This window comes from Corvus moneduloides, chromosome 7 (assembly GCF_009650955.1).
Source record: "Corvus moneduloides isolate bCorMon1 chromosome 7, bCorMon1.pri, whole genome shotgun sequence".
Lineage (NCBI taxonomy): Eukaryota > Metazoa > Chordata > Aves > Passeriformes > Corvidae > Corvus > Corvus moneduloides.
In genome coordinates this window covers 15843069-15862907 of record NC_045482.1, presented here as the reverse complement: position 1 = coordinate 15862907, position 19839 = coordinate 15843069, and the positions used below count along the sequence as shown (strand labels likewise).

The 19839-nt window shown below is 40.4% G+C and overlaps 1 protein-coding gene across 9 annotated transcripts in view; it reads right to left on the bottom strand.

Annotated features, from left to right (window-relative positions):
• Nucleotides 1–10251: 10251 nt before the first annotated feature.
• The window catches only part of ZNF385B (zinc finger protein 385B), a 165441-nt gene continuing 155853 nt past the window's right edge, over nt 10252–19839 (bottom strand). For all 9 annotated transcript variants that reach the window (XM_032114890.1, XM_032114889.1, XM_032114888.1 and 6 more), the window contains 4 exons: nt 15777–16022; nt 14546–14724; nt 13346–13447; nt 10252–11715 (listed from right to left, as the gene is read on the bottom strand). In XM_032114890.1, the coding sequence (XP_031970781.1) occupies nt 11497–11715; nt 13346–13447; nt 14546–14724; nt 15777–16022 (746 nt within the window). In that variant the 3' untranslated portion in view covers nt 10252–11496. The remainder of the gene's footprint in view (nt 11716–13345; nt 13448–14545; nt 14725–15776; nt 16023–19839) is intronic.

Below are 19839 nucleotides of genomic sequence, written 5' to 3'. Positions count from 1 at the left end.
TATTGACTTGTAACAATAAATGGAAGTAATTAACTACTTTAGAATAGTAATCAGCAAAGTGCTTTAGAAAAGTATCTTTTTCTTTTAATGATATATTTCTCATTAGTCCATGTTTTTAGGGAAGCAATGTTGGTACAACTGGCTCTCCTAACTAAGTAATTCTTGCACATGCAGCATACTTAAAACAGAGCCTTACTAGACTCAGTTTTCCAGACACACAGAACTTCTACAACTTAAAGCTGTAGTGTTAAAGGAAAAAAAAGCTATATGCAAGTTTAACTGCACTCATCTTACAATAACAGCATCTGGCCATAAAAAAGTCCATGTATCTGCATTACTTCCTTTATTCTGAGATGCAGAATAAATCAAATATCCCTAATGCAACTCAACAGATAGCCAAGAGAGTTACACTTTTATTCCTAGTTTTGCATTTCAAGGTAGCATGAAGCATCAGAAAGAATCACAGATTGTTAGTCTTTATCTGCACATCAAGTCAGAATTTCTAATATACAGATTCTTGGTTTTCTTTTCAGCAGGCATGCCTATGGGAGGAGCACAGCTGGTGAGACAGTTGCAGTGGGGTTACAAGGACTCTGCTCATCAGAGACTTACAGATTTTAGGGGTGCAATTCTTTCCAGTTTCCCTCTTTCCTGTTTCCTTCCTTCTTGGGTTAGTGAAGAAAAGGAAATTCTTTAGATGAAACTCCTTTATGCAGAAGTTCTATGACATTTTTGTCCATTGTATTTTTTCTTCATCAGAAGATCAAGCAAAGGCCATGTCAGAACATGGGGCTGAGCTGTGTACTTCAGTCACAAGGCTTCTTGTCACAGCCAAGGCTGTATCTCCAGGAGAAGGCACTGGGCAGATCAATAACAGTATGGAAGGAATCTTTGAAAATACAATTTTTTACAAAATCAGATTCTACCTAATTAAAAAGCTCGAAGAGTTCTAATTTAGCCATACCTTGAGAATATTAAAAATTAATTTGGGTACAAAAAAATACATCTAATAAAAGGAAACCAAAGAAGGATGCTCAATGTGAAGTTTGCAGTCAAGAGTAATTCATATTTTATCTTCTTTTTTTTTTTTTTTTAAATCAATCTTAAAGTTTCTTAGCAGACTGAATATTTCTATTGTAAACCTACATTCAGCTGTTCCAGGTGTGACAAGCTCTACTGAGCTTTTCTTTGGTCTGTTGTTGCCCTCCTGGTATGAAGTCTCTGTGGGAACTTCAGAAATGCTTGGCAGCAGCTCTCAATTCCTTACAATGCCTACAGAGAGATTTCTTTGGAGCTTCATATTTACCCTCTATACTTTCAACCAGTGCCAAGAAGAAATGCATTTCTCCTGGGGAGTGGTGGTGGTGTTAATTTTTTGGCTTCTTTGTCCTCTAAAGGGACTCCAATCAGTCGAGGTTTAACTCTGAAAATTGAGTTTCAACACAGCAGAAGCATTTTGTTCATTTAACTTGTTTTCATGTTGCTAGAAATAAGAAGATCCTTCCCAGGACATAGGGGAAAAATCCCTCCATCAGCAGTATATGCAGACCAAATATCATGCCTTCTTAACAGTACATAGAAATAAGAAAATTGGTCGAACTGCTCTACTGTAAGAATTTAATTTTTTCCTCTTTATAATACCTGTCCATACTTCATAGAGATCAGCTTATATATGCCTCCAGGTCCTCTACCACACCAAGGCAGCCCCGCCTGTGGACTGACTGCATCAGTCATGAGCTGCAGGATAAGTGCCAAGGATCAGAGAAGCCAAGCATTCAAGATTTCCAAAAGCTGTGGCCAGGACACTCAGCTGTTTGAGGAGAATGGCGTCACTGTTCATCTTTGCTGTTATAAGGCAAAGAAAACAACTGTGCTGTGATCTTCAATTTACTTTCTCAGCTGTTCCCTTTAATAATAGATAATGAACGAGAAGCTGACTTCCCATCAGCACAGAGCCCTGGCAGTCTGTTTCACAGACTGTTTTGATTCAGTCCTGCTAGAACTGCCTGTGTCTTTATTTTTTCCAAAAATCACTAGCTGGTTTTAAGGTCCTGGTGTTTCTTTTCATGAGCACACAATATAAAAAACTACCTTTATCTCCACTGCATGTGAAAGAGACCTTAACAGAATCAAAAATTTTCTTATTTTAAATGAAACTAGAAAACAAGTAGATGATGTGTTGGAACACGTCATTGTGTGAACTGCTTGTTGAAAGCATGCAGCCAAGAGTTGAGAGAAGGTGGGAACAATCACCATCAGCCTTCTAAATACCAACCAAAAAAAGTTTGATGATTTTCATGTTCTCTATCTGTCATGATAAGACAATTCCTTTGACAATGTGGTGAAATATATTCCTAAAATGAAAGAGGATGATCATATTTTTTTTATTCCTATCTCCTTAAAAGAAACCTTATTTGCTATCTGGAGTCCATTTCTATTGACCTTACTGTCTGGAAACCTCCAAGTGTATTTTGGAAGAATCAGATAATTTGTGATCAAACTAGGAATAAATTTTCTATGTGGCATGTTTTAAAGGACGTCTGGCCATGTCCATACCAAGTTCAAATTCTATTAAAGTTCTATCTGCATTTTCATGTTCTATGTTACAGAAGTATGGAGTTGAATGTCTCCTTTGAGTAAACACATGCAATGAGCATATGACTAGAAATAAATAACCATCACCATCCCAGTTTCTTCATTGCTTTCTGGTAATTCCTTGACTTGGAACATTTGCCAACTCTGGAGGTGTTGGTAGTAAATGTAAATGTGCCTTGTGGAGAATGAATAGGATTTCTGAGCTTACTGCACATCAGAGCTTTTTCAAGTCACAGGATAAGATTTGGCAGTTAAAACTGTAGCCCTAGCAAAAGAAAATGAGAAAATAAATTGGTTTAGCATGCAAATATATTTTAAAAGTCACAGAAAAAGAGATGCCAGTAGAATGGGTTAGAGGGGTGAAGTAAAGTTCCTGGCACTGTGGAATGGTTCACTTCATAAAATCTATCAAGCATCCATCAAACTGCTCTTTAGTTTAAGTCTTCAGTTAAAAGTTGTCTTTAAGTGACAACTTAAGTGCATTTCAAATCAAAACTTAATTCTTGCTCACTCACAATGTAAACAAAAACTGGCAGTCTGAAAACCCACGTTTGTAAAGGTGTTTTCCTCCTTAAATGCCTGTGAGTGCATTGCACCTCTCAGTAGCCCACACATCACTGCAGTGCAGGGAGAGCTCCCTCTCCTCTTGCAGCCTACCTTGCCCACTCTCATCTTGTTGCCTCCTCCCTGTACTGCTGGAGCATCACCCTAGCACACAGCAAGCAGTTGCAATGCAGATTTAAAGTGTCTCAAATTTCCCTTGAATTCCCTTGAAAAATAGATATGAGCAATGGCAGGCAACATATATATGGAGTTAAGTATTTTCGGAAGGAGACTAAAACTATTTAATGCTTTTTTTCCCATGACATGGGACTGCAGAGCAGGCCAGCTCTGATGATTTAGAAGGCACCAGAGCATTCCCAGCATTCAGTCCCAGGGAGGCAACAGCAAGTCATTATTTTAAAATTAACTTTTGCATTTGAAAATGTAGATATAATTCTTCTCACCCTCTACATCTGAACAATTCTGGTGCCTTTGCTACCACTAATCAGTATCTCCCACCTGAAATCATTTACAGAGAGCAACCCCTGAAGCTGATTTACGAGCTTGGTGCCCTGTCTGGCACCACAAAGGGCACACATGTTAGAAAGTATCTGTGTCTGCACAGTCTCCCACCCTCATGTATTCCAAAGATGGGAAGCAGAGAAGGGGGAGAACGTAACTGCAGTCCATTTAGCAAGGAACTGGAGTCTGGGATTTATGGTTTTTTCTATCACAGGTAAAACACATTTCTTAATGAAGTTCAACCTGGTGTCAGATATTGTGTTCCTGTTCCCACCTCCCTTTCCTTGGGGGCTGAATAATTCAGCAGCAAACACTCAACTGGGAAAGTCAAAGGTAAACCTCATATTGGATGGGTTTTTCTACATGAGTTCTGATTGCCTCTGCACAGGGGGAGGGAGGCAGGAAGGCAAGATGCAGGAATTCTATGCCTCACTCCTTCCCAGAGAGACACTCTGGAGAATTAACTTTTCAAGATATGGAAGGGGACTACTGTAGCCCTAGACTCACATGCAGATGAACAAGAAACAGATCTCCTGTTGCTCTGATGCAAGTCAGGCATTCTGCAGGAAAGGGAGAAAACCCCCAGCACAGAACACATTATAAGGCACATGTGCACCCACCTCAGTGCTGTTCTCCAGGGTGGGTGGAATGTGTTCCAAACAGGAACATAACTCCCATTGGAGTTATACAGGCAAGAAAGAGCAGGGGTGGAGCCAGTGCCTTTGATCTCATATAAAACAAACCCCCACTATTTCCTTTGCCTGGTTGGGCAAGGGGTAGACTCACACTACTCAACTGTGAGAGCCCCTGAGCAGCTCTGGTGAAGTCAAGCAGTGAAGATCCATTTTTCATTCAGCCTTTGCAGAAAATGTTACAGAATGTTTTAAAATTCAAATTGTATACGAAAACCTGATTTGGCACAGTTCAACATGAAAATTAGTTTTGAATGAAGCTACCACCTGCCTTCCTGAGGAGATAATATATCCTGAAAAGGAAGAGTTTGCAGGCATCACTGACCCTCTAAGGCAAGCATCACATCTGCCAGAAAATGTGCTTAGTATAGTCAAGGCTGACAGAGTTTAGACAGATAAAATAAGAAGAGTCACGGTTATGTTGTCCCCTCTTCTTAGGCTTTCTTATTTGCTAAAATCTGGCATCACAAAATCTCATGACAGTTTTACTCTCCCTGCAGTGGTGGTGGTTCATTTTTGAGGGAGGGGTAGGAGGTGGGTTTGGTTTTTGCTGCTGTAAGTGAGCTTTAGGAAAGATATTGAAGATGGACAGTTTGGTGACTTTAGGGAGCTGAACTTTTAAGTTCAAGGGCAGAATGGAAAAATCTCACCAGCACCTACTGGAAAATGAAAACAGAGTTCACTCAGGGGATGGAGAAGGGAGCTGACATCTTGACAAGCTATGAGAACTCATACCTAAGAGGCTGATAGAGGGCTGGAGAAACAAGGGCAGGGTTTGATGTGGTCAAGGAAGGAGCTAGAAAGAGTAAGCTGATATAAACAGAGGGTGAGGCAGGACGATACAGCAATAGGTTCAGATGTGGGATGGCAGAAATCGATCCTTGAACAGCAGGAATATGTTTCCCTTCTCACAGCTGGAGGAGGGAAAGTGTCTAAATGGAGAAGTAACTTGGGTGGATGGCTCTGGGGAGAAGCCTTAACCAAAAATGACATCTTTCACGAGCAAGATACCTCCTGAAGAAAATAAAAAATCCTGGGGAAACAGAACAGAAATGTCCTTTGCTGCACAAGACCTGTGTCTGGGTCTGGAGCTCCAGAGAGGGCGCTCACTGCCAGAAGTATCCTAAAAGCTGTAGCTCAGATTGAGTACTCTGACAGCACCAACTGGCTGCTGAGCATGTTGGGCATTTTAATCTGCTGAAATTACATTGTATATCTAAAGTGCAAAGCGCAGTTTTTGAAAAAGAAGCCTTTGTGCTGTGTCTGCTTCTAGCCTAGCAAAAATAGCTCACAGTAGCTAACACCTTCTAACAAATGTGTTTTTCAGCAGCACTGCAGTCAAATACTTTCACGTAAGATGGATGTATTTGTTTTAGCAAAACTCACAAAGGCCTGAAACACATCACATTGCAATTACTGCAAGGTCGTTTTTTTGGTTTGAAAAATACAGCGTCAGCCCTTCCAAAATTCACTAACAATGTTGAACTACAAATATTTTTCCCTCCCTGCCACTTTGACTTTCTCACCTTTCCAGGTACATCCTCCTTCCAGTTCTCCTTCTTCAGCCTGTTGCAGGCAAGATGTTTGTCTTAATTTTTTCAGGCTTAGCAGGTGCCCACCATGTTGTGAATCATCAGTCAGTATTTAGTGCTGCAAAGTTTCCATCAGCTGTTAATTGCCCTGTAACACAGTGATTACTTTTGATTTTTCAGCAAACTTTGTTACCTGTTAGAATTATTGATTGATTTAAGATGACAGGTCTGCTGGAGGTCACCTAGTCCAGCCTACTACTCAGAGGTGGATATTGCAATAAACTTCCTGTGCAACCTGCTCCAGGCATAACTTCAAAACCTTTTTTTCATATGTACAGCCAGAATATTCTTTCCTGCACCTTCTGGTTGCCTTCTCTCATCTTCTCATGGTGCTTCTCTGAGAAACATCCATCTCTCTTCCCTGTGAGCCTGGGTTAAGCACTGGAGGACGGTGGCCAGAACTGACGCAGCCTTCTCTGGGCTCAACATACGCCCCTCGCTTTCCTGAACACAGTGTGCTCATTTCCTGACCACCAATGTTGACCTCCTCCCAGACTGTTCCCGTTTGTCAGTGTCTCTCTCACACCAGGCTGGACACGTTCCTCTGGGTGCAGCCATGCAGAGAGGCTCCGTACGTGCCTTAAGCTGCTGCCTGTGGCTCTGCTAACACAGCACCGCATTCAGCCCGGTTCTGCCGCCTCCAGGGCGCACCGCAGGCTCGAGCTCCCTCTGTCCACCACCAATACTTGGGTGTCCCCTGCCTGCCCGGGCCCTTTCCCGCAGGGCTCCTGCTGCTGCTGGCTGGTCCGTGGGCTCCTTCCCCAGCATCTGAGTCCCACCAAGTCCTCATCAAACCAGGTCTCCAGCTTGCCAAGGTCTCTCCGGAGGGCAGCCTTGCCCTCCAGCTCACCACTGGAAAAGCAGGCTCCTGGTTTGGCACTCACATACACGTTCTTCCCAAGGATTCCCCACCCCACGGCACAGGTTCCCAGGGCCCCTCTGCCCTGCACAGGTCAGTGCTGAGTGTGTTTGGTGTTACTGGCCCAAGGGACAGTGCTTGACTCGCTGTCACGGGCTGCCAGTGGCTGTCCAGAGCCTAGAGCTTGGTGGGCCAGGCTCTCCGACAGCTCATTGTAGCCACTCCCCGTCTTTACTGCCTACATTTGCCTGCCGGGATTCTGGGAGAGCTGGTGTGGGAAACGTCACGGAAGCCAGCCTCAGGGCATCTGACTCCCCTTGGCTGTGAAGACAGGCCCTCACAGCAGACAGGCTGCACTCAGGCCTTTTGGATGTGGTTTTGTCTTTTGTAAACCCACACTGGCCAATCCCAATCACCTACTTGCTTTCATGTGCCCAGATCCTCATTCTTGACGTTTTTGAAGACACGCATAAAGTTGTCCTTTCCCCAGTCCCGGGAGACCTCCCTCAGCTGCAGCCTTTCAAAGGCAGCGGTCTTGGATTGGCCTCCTCCAGTTCAGGTGCTCAGCAGGACCCGGCTCTTGGCATCCAGCACAGCTCTCTATCGATACAAATAAATATGAATAGGACATGAAACCAAATATAAACACTTCTAAAACAGTGTTAGTGTAATAATAAAACATTGTAATATCTAGGAGTTCTAGACACAAAAAATAGTTTTACCTAAAATGCTGGTCATTCCAATAAATACTTGAGGATGCTTCAGTTGTCACTTGAAACAAGTGCATTAAGCAAAAAAGTTAAAAAAATATACAAGCCACAGTAAGAAAATTACTGTGACCATTGTGACCAGATGATGACTGTGGAGATTTAATGTCCAACCAAGCATGAATAAATAGTGCAGTACCTCACTTATTCAAGGTGACATGTTCAAAAGATATACAGTGAGGCTCACTGGGTTATTGCCAGATCCATAAAGATAGTGGAACACTTCCTGCAGAGTTTAAAACCACCAGGCTCTTTTTTTTCCCCCCAGGAAAAGGTGATAAAATCTTTTGCAAAACTTTCTGACCATAAAATTCATAGTTCAAGATCAGATTGTAAGGAAGTAAAATAAGGCAACTTATTTTTATTGAAAAAGTCTCTTTCGTAAAGGAACTGCCTTTTAGTTTATCAGTAGATGGGCCCAGTGTAACATTATCATCAGAGTCTAAGTGGTGATATTGACCGGGTGATGTCCATGCTAGCTCCTGCCTTCTGCCACTATCTGACCAGAACCAGAGGGAAAGATTTTATTACATTTTGACCTGCAGAAATGACACACACACACTAGTGACCTGCAGTGGTTATAGAAGATCTATCACCATTATTTTTCTTTTTAAAAAAGCAGTCTATATAAATCTTCAATCTGTACAGACTAGTGGACCACATCTCTCTTTGACAACCCTTTGTGAAAATCTTTTGTGATACAGGGACCATGATCCAGTCACACGTACCAGCAGAAAGTTCCTGCTGATATGTCTGTATCTGGTCTGGATCCTTCTTTTTCTGCTACAGAAAGATGCCAGTGCCAGGTGATAATCCCTGACCAACACAGTGCCCTTATAACTTTTGACTTCTCATACAGGAACAACTTGCAGCTCAGAGTGCCGTCAACAGATCTAGAATAATAGACATACTAGAGGATATGATCCCATTACTGTAACCTTATTACCTTAGTGGTTTCCACATCTTTATTCAAAAAGCTAACTGCATTGCTAATACTGTATTTCAGTACTTGTTCTCTGATACAACAGATGCATGAATTTCATAGCCAGCTATGTAATGATGTAACACTTCAGGAGAAGGTATCCTAACATTACAAAAAAGCAGCTGCTTGCGTTTGTCTGAGTAGGATACAAATTTTCTTTCTCATGTAAAGCTCATTTAAAAAATGAGATATCCCAGCAGGCATAACGGGGGGTTTGCCATTTATCCTGTTATTATCATCTCAAATGCGTGGTCCTGCATGTTGTAGAGAAAACTTTGGTTTTCAAGCAGAGTTTCAATACACAAAATATAAGTCAACACAAGTTTTGAGTAAGAATTTGAACATGACTCTTCCTGTATTCACAGAGTCTTTTAGCTCCTTGTATTGCACAGATTAATTCCTTTCATTGATGAATGACATAACACATTCCTTCACCCTTCGTGACCTGAGTATTTCTCCATTTTAAGATGCTCTTTGAAATAATCAGCTGTCCAAGAAATCTACACATACTTAGCCAGTCCCCTCCTTTTCATATAGGAACATTTTCAATTGCAGAAACCTGTAATTGCTTGAAATTTCTCATCATCAGCAGTAGAATATAAAAAGCAAAACCAGTGATTTAATACATAGACAACTCTTGTTTTCTGAGGAACCAATTAAAATACAGAGTTCTGTAAACCTAGCTCATGTTGGACAGCAACAGGCTCCTGATGGAATGGACTCCTCTGCTAAGCAGTTAAATCTGACTCCCTGCAAAACCAGACACAAACAGATGCACATGGCAGGGTGTCTACCTGCAACCTTCTGATTCTCACAGTCCACAAGATTTATACAAAGGTAACTGCTCTCCCAGAAGATGATAAAAGCCTGGATTCCCTTACCCACCCCTTGGTAGGTGATTCTCCAGTGACTGATCCTCTCACAACACTGCTGACAGCTCCACAGAACAGTGGTAATTGGGCAGAATTACACTTGCAGAAAATGGTCTCTAATAATGTTGCTACTATGAGGTGTATCTTGGTCTGTACAATGTCTACTGTAAAGTTTCTGAAGTTTTTTGTTCCTTGGCCGTTGTGAATTTGTAATAGCCCTTTTGTCTTTGTATTAACCCTAACAGGCTTACACTTGAGTCTTTTTACTCTTGTACTCCTTACTTTTCACTTTTTATTAACAAAGAACAGGCTTTTAAAGAATAGACTAAGCTCTTCAGCAGTAAAAAAAGATAATTTTAAGGCTTCCCCAAACACCTGCCTTCAAAAGTCTGCTGCTGAGTCAAGTAACTGCACACTTTGCCCATGCCTCAGAGGAAGTCCTGGCTCCCAAGCGACCTGCTTCCAGCCTCAGGTCTGCCCAGGCTGGTTTCAAGGTTAATCCTGAGTCTTCATTAGCAATGGTGTAAACCATGGTGTAGCACTTTGGTGGTACAGTAGAACACCAACATAATCACGCACCTGTCTCTACTGCGTCTTCCTCCAAAACTCTGCTGTAGTGAATTTTTACAGTCTTGCTGCAAAAAAGCCCCAGTAAAGGCTGTTACAGGCTACAGTGAGGAAAAGACATTAAGACACAAGGGAAACAAACACAGGTTTGGTAATTATACTTTATTGCAACTCCAGTGCTTTGCTCCTGAAGACTCCTTTAGCTAAATTTGTTTCAGGCTTTTTTCCTCCTGTACCAATTAAAACACGATAAGCATGTATAATTTTCTTATTATTTTATTGAAAAGATACATTTAAAAAAATACACAGACATCTTACTATTATGGATTGCTGATAAAGATGCTCTAAAAGTTAATTCTTTTTTTTTTTTTTCTCCTTTCTTCCACCTGTAGTCCCCATTATCACACAATGACTCCAGTCTGAACACTGCATATTGATTCACCTTTATAAAAGGGTTGGGGAGGTAAGAAGATAGGTGGGACATTACTGCAATATAGTCAGTAAACAGAGAATATGGTCAATTATAAATATTTTATGTTCTGTACATTATTGCATTAGGGAGCCACAATGTTATGCAGCATCATTACAAAGGAAACTAGTTAGAAATTAAGAAAACAGGATATTTACGTACAAACACATGGATCCATTGTCTTCTTGAACAATGCATGTGAGCTGTGGCAATGTGCAATTGAAAAGCTTTTTTTCTCTTTAAACATTGCTTAGCAACACCAGTGAAGAAACAACAAAAATAAGTTAAATGAAAGTAGCAAACAAGCAGTAATCTTAACTCTATGTTATATGGCTTTCTATTTTTGATTTCTCTAAATAAAGTATGACACAAAAGAAATAATTAAAAGCTTCAGCGTTGCATTGCTTTCAAACATTTGCACAGAAACTAAAAATATTAAAATCAGACGTGATACATCTGTAATACTGCACAAGATACACCAGTACTGGGGTCTAGGACAGCACACAATCCCTGTCGACAAGAGCACACGAAAAAAATGGACGCAATTCTTTTTTGAGATGTTATCTGCTATCAAGCATTTGGTTCTTCTACCTTTTCCTTTTTTCCACATTAGATTATACCCCGTTGCTTTTCAGAGAAGTATTTACATAGGTGTAGTGAGGAAGACCCTAGTTTTCAAGTCTGTCAGGAAAATATTTTATGTTCCTTGATTCCAAGGTGCATCATACAAATTGAAAAAAAAAAAAAAGAAAAGAAAGAAAATGAATAGATGCATGACTCTTAAATGGTATAAATTTTATGAGCAATTTAATTTTTAAGCAAACCACACTATTTTGATTAAAAAAATAGAGACAGAGAAAGAGTTGTGTAGACTCCGAAACGCAATGCCATCAATGATGGATTTTATGATGTGGTTGGATGAGGTGTCACGCTGGATGGCACTGCAAAAGAGAAACATTTAAAAAATCTCAACCCCTTTCCTGCTTTCTTTTACCCTTTGTACTGGCCATAGTTATCTCTTTTTTACATCAATAAATTAGTATGGTGCAAAGAGTATGGAGGCAGGCGTTGCCCGGATGGGCCCGTGGGCTGGCCTGAGGAGAGCTGGTGGAATTGCTGGTGCCTGGAACAGGGATGCCGAGGGCCGGGGAGGGAGGGACAGAGCTGACGATACAGCTGCAGCTGCAGCAAGAGGAGATGAGAGGAAAGCAGGTGCCAGTGGCTTAATCATGTCCTTCTGGAATGCAAGTTTTGCCTGGAATAAAACACACACACACAAAAGCAATGTAAATACAGTTCTCCCAACACCCACTTTTACACAAGGGAAGAAGTGAACCCTGACATAGGGAACATTGCAGCTTCTCACAGAAGCCTCATGTCAGCTCCTTAGGAACATTACTTGCACTGTCCTCTTACTCCCAGGACAATTAAAGCAACCAAAGCCTATATTTAAAGATAAATAAATGTCTTGAGTCTAAAGACCATCACACTGATGTTTAGAAAGAAGCATAATTTCCAAGTGAATAACTTTATATAAATTGTAACTGTGCATGAAATATTAAAAATACCCCCATGATTAAGACTTCAATATCAAAAGTCAAATTTTCCACTTGCAAAAATGAATTGTAGAACAGTGGAGTGGACAAGATGGGAAGGTGGTATTAGTCAAGTCAGCTTTGCACCTTCCAATGCAGACCTGCTCTTTTCAAAGCAGAAATATTATTTAAGATTGATACCAAAAAGAATTTTTTCTGAAATATATATTATTCAGTTTACAATCTACAATCGTTGCTGGTGCTTGTGGTGAAAGAGCTAATCAGAAATAGATACACTCTTATCTACATTTCTCACTGAAAATGGTTTGCACTACAATCATACATTCATGGAAACAAAGATACTCATGTTCTTTATAATTGGTGGTCTTGCCTTTGCAATAGATTATAAAATGATGTATTATACAAGTGAAGAAGATTAGCATGTGCAGAACGTATCGAGTGGGGACATTTAGAGGAAGCCTGCAGCATTTTCATTTGCCTCTATACAATTACAAAGACATATCAATATTTTGGCATTTACAGGCTTTTCATTTGCTTTCTCTTGCACACACACATTTGCATCTGTCTCTTTTCAACCTGTAAACTGTTTTTGTGCCACAGGTGGCAAGCACTTTTCTCTAATGAATAAAATACTGGCTGTGTCAGGAGCAAATAAATATACAAACTGTGCTGTGCTAAAGCCAGCCTGAACTCCGGCTGCAGCTGACTGGCAGAACCAGTTTGGGGGATTCCTGGAAATGCAGGTGGGTGTAAAGGGATTGGCTAGCAGCACAGAGACAGGAGTGGTGTTTGACAGCCAGTGACAGACATGGCCTGAACATACAGGCAGTCAGTTCTCCTAAAGACCTGATGGTTCTTTTGCACCAACTAACATCCACGCACTGTTCTGTTTTGCTGTATGCAGAGAATGAGCACTGGTATTTTTATATCTTAACATTCTATATCCTTTTCCCTGACTGCATCCACCATAACTTAGAGTTATCTCAGATGTGCAAAAAGACAGAGTATATCCATTGCTGCCTTCAAGGAGAAGAGCCCTTGCCCAGCAAAACCAGTACCTTTCCACAGGGCACATGGTTCACTCCCCATTCCACTGATTACTCCCTTCTTTCTAGTAGTAAGTAACACTTGCAGTGCTGTCTGCATGCCTTGGACTGGGCAGACAGAATACACTTAAGCTATCTTCAAATCTGATTGCTGTGCAGACTCAGACTGCAGGGGAAGAGAGGCTGCAGAAGCATCAGGTCTGTCATGTTCCTGTCTCTGTGCAGTGGGAGTCCCCAAGGTCACAAATTCACCCAGACAGTGATGAGAAATAAAAATACTTACTGCTAAAATACTTGGGTTGCGCTGCAGTTTGTTGTAAGGACTATATTTAGGTTTCATAGGCTTTCCTGCAACTCTGTCCTTATGCCTTCGGCTGGAAATGTGCTGAAATAAATATCCTCACATTTAATTAGCTGTTTAAACATTTCTCGGTTTTGAGTTTGAAACTGATTTATCAGCAGGGTATGCCTAAGCCCCTGCTTGTAAGATAAAGTAGGTTCTTTAGAGAGAGCAAAGATGAATTTTGCTAAATTAAACATAACAATTTGGAGTATATCAAATAGAGAATCAGAAACTAATCAAATACAGAATATTTTGTGCTTCAAGACAGGCTCTGCAAATTATTGATATTTTGGTTAGTATTTCCTTTTCCACTTGAGGAGCTTTCAACCAGGCACAGCTGTAATCACTAGGTCATAGGGATATTCAGAAGTAAGAGGTAAATTTCCATCTTGCTGATACTGTTCAGTTGTATAAATAATTCAATATTAGCTGAAGGAAGAACCAGTACCCAGGGATATATCTACACATGCAATTTAATATTATCTTAGAGCTAACTAAAATAACAGGGAATGAGAGGACACAACCACACAGCACAGCACCATCCAGTCAGAGATCCAGGTATCAGAATCACTGTATTTGTATGGGCACAGCTCTGAACCCAGGGCTAATTGGCTCAGACAGACAACAGTTCCACAGTCACACAACAGCTACACTGTTAATGATAATGTTGATCTACATAATTCAGACATAGCTACAGTATTACCCTACTGGTGATTGATTGTCTCAAAACAATAGATTTGAGTCATGTTTGCCTTCTCACATAGCATTAAACATTATTCCAGCAGACTGAAACAGCACTGAAAGATGAATTCAGGGAACCTCAGTCCAGAATTTCTTATAGTTGGGAGAACAAGGTTCAAATCTCTATCTTGAACCACAGAAAACCTGTAAATGAGATCTTCTATGTCATTCATTGATTCTGACACTTCTGCTTTACAACTCTCAAGCCCATTTTTCTCAACTGAAACAATGAGGTGAACTTGACCTATGATAACATATTTAGAAATAGTTGTGGGATGACAGATAAGAAATACTGAGTTCATTTAGAATTCACCAACACATCTTCACACAGTCCTACACTGCACCTACAACACTGTAACGCAACTTAAACCAACAGAGCTCGAGATACATGCACTTTACCTGTTTAAGCTGAATTTCTGAATTAACATGGACATCACAGATTTCACAATGGAACGTCTTGTTTTGCAGCCCTGAGCCTTTACTGCCATTCTGCACCTTCACTCGGGATCCAGGCCTAGGGTAAGACTTGATGGGACCAGCACCATTCCGAGCTTCGACCATGGTCTTGTGCTTGGAGCCTAACGAGCAAGGAAATGCAGGTGAGTTCATGATCAGCGGCACAAAAGCAAGTCCCTCAGCATTGGGACTTTGTAACACATTTATCTTCAAGACAGAATGGTTAAAGTCACCACAGACTGGAACTAATGATCACTCTTGTTTTGGTCAGTGTAGTTCCCATGTCCTCAATCTAAAGGCAAGCCAGAAGGCTTTGTGCAAAAAAGGGAACAGCAGGCATGCTGGACCTCACTGTTTGGGGGCAGTGTGTGACTGTGTGGCCAAAGTGTTTGCTGATTATTCTTCTGCCAAATTCCATAGAGCCAGTGAACAGCAGACAAGGGTATTAGCCAAGACTGGGACAGGAACCACAGCACTACCTCAAAACCTGCCTGGGAACAGTAATACCTCAATAAATATCCTCTGATTCAGAAGAAATGGCTGCTTTGCCCATTTCAAGAACGGATTACAGCTGTAAAACCAGCTTCAATGGCTTGTTAACAAGCTTTACAGCACCAGCACATCATACACAGACAGAGCACACTAGGCATTGCTGCTTGTGACCCAAAAAAAGATGCATATCTAATCTTCAATAATCAGAAAATTCTAGGACATTTAGGAAACTTAACGAGCCCACCCTAAAATTATCAAAAATATCAAATAACAAAAATTATTCTAAGTTTTACCAGCAAAATAACAGATACCAATGATGAGACAAAATATGAAAGAGAGAGAACACTGCCATTTTAGAAACCTTAAGTGTTATGGAAACCACTAATCATACTGTGATCCTCAGTGCGAAGGTATGAAGGGATCTGATTAGTTAACATGAACTGTAGGGATTTTGTCAGCTAAAAATTTAGAGAGTACATGAAGGACAGTTTAAAAAAAAAAATGAGTGCTTTAATAGAATATCAAACACCACACAGGAAACTGCCATTAACAGGACCGGTTTTGCAACTTCGTATTTTAAGTTTTAACTAGAAGACGCTTCAGTGAAGTGTGGCTACCACCTTAATACACTGAATTTTAAAAGTATCAACATACAACAGACTTGTACCGTATGGATACTCACCTGTATTGTGGGCTTCTAGCTGTGAAAGGGAATTCACAGCCACTTTGCATAATGAACAGTAAAGTAGTTTTTTGGCTTTTTCCTCTTCTGACTCAGTAATTGCGCTAGCAGCTCCATTCGTGCTCTTGGAGGATGAGGCAGGTGCTGCAGGTGCTACTGCTGCCACTCCAGGTTTGGGAAGAAAAGGATCCACTTCTGTATTGGACTGCTGACTTGCACTGTTGGGTTTTGCTTTCCCTTTATCTTCTAAAAGAAACAAAATACATATGTTGTTTTATGCCACACACACAAAAATCATACAGTAATAGTCCGGTGGGTTCAGTGAACGTAACACCACAGGAGGATAATTCATCTCATTTTATAAAACAGAACAGCATCCTTGAAATTTTGTTAAAGTCCTACAATGAAATGTGTGTAATTTGACAAAAGGAGTGATTTTCCTGTTTTTAAGGTTACCAGTGAATATCAACAAGTTCAACAAATTCATGCCAACTGTTGTTGCTGTCGTGCTGCAGGCGTTGGCAGTTGAAAGGAGCCCAAGCAATCCCAAGGGAAGCCAGGGTTAAGGACTGTGGACAGCACTCAGAAATACGCAGGGCTTTGCCCTGGGGATTAAAAAATATTTCTCAAAAGCAATACATTTGCCTTTGGAAGGGTTCAAGTTTCTCAAAGTCACTGGGAGGACACTGAAAGGCTCCAGCGCCATCTTGACATACATCCCTCATTTCAGTTCCAGGAGTTATGGTAGCTACACACATGAACACAGTAGCTAATATTTTTAGGTTTTTCCAAGAACAATTCCCCATATATTTCAGATGTCTTCTGTGTGCTTTCAATGCAATGCATTCCTTTATCACTTCACTAGATGAGTCAATCATCTGTGCTCCTACGAGACCAGTAGGCAGGTATTACTTCACTTTGCAGATGGCGATCACAAAGCAAGAGATAAAATGTCCCAGCTGTGCCTACAAAGGAACTTTGTGCCAGAGCCAGTATTCAAATGCTCCCTGCTTGCATGCTGCCTTCAAGGGCTCGTTGCATTTGAAGCTGTTCAACTGCAGGCCTTGTGACCACAAGCCATATTAGCTGCCAGCAGGAAAACAAGCTCCATCCATAACAAATATGGGATGGGAGGGGGGCAGTGCAGTGGTGCTGGTATGAGCAACTCCGAAAAAACAGACATGAGAAATGACTGAATAAGTGTCACTCTGAACAACTGGAATCAAATTTCATCATCTAAGAAAGTACATCATCTACGTAAGAGCAACCTCCCCATTTGAAACCCATGGCTTAGTTTGAAACAGAGTTGAACTGACTTAAAAAACTAGGCTCTATTTTGAGCATTTATTTTTTAAACATGGACCCTTGCACTTTGTGTTTACAGCTACCAGACTCTGTCTTAACATGCCTTTGTGTATCAGGCCAAGACTGTGCTATCAAGAACTCTGAAAACAGGACTGTACCCACTCAAACAAACACTTTAAAGTGTGTATGAACTATGAATAGCCATCCTGAAACTAAACCCCACAGTTGTTGGCATATTTCCCAGAAGTGCATTGCAGTACATTGATTTTAGATTGTTATAAACCAGGAGGAAGAAAATTCTAATAAAAGAACTATTATTTTTTAAAATAACAATAAAAATACTTTGAAACTACACAATACGAACTGTAGTAAACATTGAAAACGGTCAAGTACAAAGACTACTATTATGACCAAATTAATGTTAAAACCAGATTCTGAAGGTATTTTGATTAATAAAGTATGACAAAAGAAACTGATGTTAAATTTTACTTCATAGGCTATATAATTTTAAAGTCTCCATAGCAATAAGTCACATCTGTGAAAATCCAGAATACTTTATATGACTTATGAGTCTTCATAAAATACAGTTTAAATAAATAACATTTGCTAACATTCTAAATTAAAGATTTTTCAATATGGAAAATTTCTCAGAGGTGCTAACATCTACAAATGAAATACACTGAACAGCTGTCATTGCAAATTTACATTACCAAAAACCAGAATCATTGTTGTTGTTTTTGTTCTATGCAATTCTATGCCAAACTGCAAAGGGCATAGCACCAGGATATATGTGAACCAGAGTGGAATAAAGGAAGGTTCCACAGTATTTTGCATTTCAGGCCTTATAGGAAAAATACACCTACAGAACTGCAAGCTGTATGTTAACATATACCAACTACAGTGCTAGTTTGGGTTTGGTCGTTTTTTTATGTTGTTCTCCACGTATTTTTTTATGTTGTTCCCCATGTTTGGTTTTTTTTTTAATGTAAGCATAAAAATTTGGTGCTTTTGAAACACCTCCTGGAGATAGAAATTATCACCCCTGTGCAACAAGCACAGTGCTTACCCTCCAGCCCACAGCCCCTGCCTACACTGATCCCACTTGACCACAAGTGGGAGCAGACTTTGTTTTGCCATCAAGTGTCTGTGGAGTAAGATCCCAAGATATGGAAGAAGATCATGGGCCACCAATTATCATAACACGTGATGGTTCTCCAACACTGAATTTAACAGAGGATTGAAAAATTACAGATTTAATTTCCCACTTCTCCTCACTTAGCTGGCCAACAGCTGATGTAGTATGTTGATTTTTATAATACTCCCTAGATTTACAGTGTTTTCACTGATCATATTCCAACAATTCTGGAGTATACAACACGTAACAAACTAACAAGGAAACTTCTACAAAACTAGAGAGAAGTTACCAGCATGCAGCTGGGCTCAATTGTGCCAGTATCGCAGCTTTTGGAAAGAACCTCAGTTCACATAATAATTCCATCATTTGGAAAGCTTCCTGACACAAATAAGCTCTTCATCGATGGAAATGTGTAAGGAGAGACATACGCCCCTCTATGAATTAATGTTTCCTTCCACCATTCTAAATGTTTAATGCAGAACATCTTCAGAGATCATAATTGTAAGGTTATTATACAGTTTAACTCCCACAGAAAGTACACGGAGCTAAGTGCATATTTGTCACTGCAGTGGGGCCAGAACTGGGTTTTCCTGGCTTCTAAAATCAGAAAATTGCACTTCTCCAAATGGGCTTTTGATAACAGCTTATTGTTTCAATCCACAGAATTCAAAACACCATTACTTACAGTTTTATGTTTGAGACAGAAATGCCAACTATTCAACTGTGCAAAGCACAGGAAATGCAAATTGCATATATATACAAAGCACAAAGATGATTACTCTTTTATTTGTACTTATAGTACAGAGCTAACAAATAATATCTGCACACAGAAATCAAAAAATATAACTGTTAATGGCTGCACGCATACCCATACTTCCAAACTATAATTACTTTATGAAATGCATGTGATGCAGCTGTAGGATTACAGTCCTCTTGCTATTTCTGAAAGTATTATTGAGAGTAGGCTCAGGGTTGTTCTGATCTCCACGTGGGTCGAGACCAATAGAGCCACACAGAGCCCAAACAAGTGCAGGAGTGAGTCCATCCTGCCTGGACCGTGGACACACCAGCTGCTGCTGCACAGCTTAGCAGAGCACAGCTGGAAGCATGGCACCAGGGCAGTACCAGCCTACTCCCTGAAGGCAGTAGCTGTGATTCAATCTGCATCAGGGTCAGGTTGAAATGCTCACACCAAAACTCATGTGCAAGAAGTTAATTTAAAATCTAATTTGTACTGTTTTCCTATATCTGTGTTCCTTTTCCATGCAGAAAAGCCGTATTTCATCTGTCTTAAATTCCTGTCTTTAATTCCAGAAAAGTAAATTGATGATTCAGGTTCTTACTGAAGCCTGAATTTATTCTGAAGTAGAGCCCAGGGAAAATAACTAAAGCAAGCTAATTAAGTATTGCTTTGGGCTTGGTAATACCAATGCTTTTCTCACCCATTACATTGTTTTAATTCTGCTTTGAAGTTGTTTTCACATATTTCTGCTTGTTTGACTCATGCTTGTGTCAGCGCCATGTTAAAATTCAAGACTTACTTATCTGATCAGTACTGCCTCATTTTGACTACACATACCAAAGTCAGGATGCTGCAGGGTAACACCTGGCAGGTTCAAACCT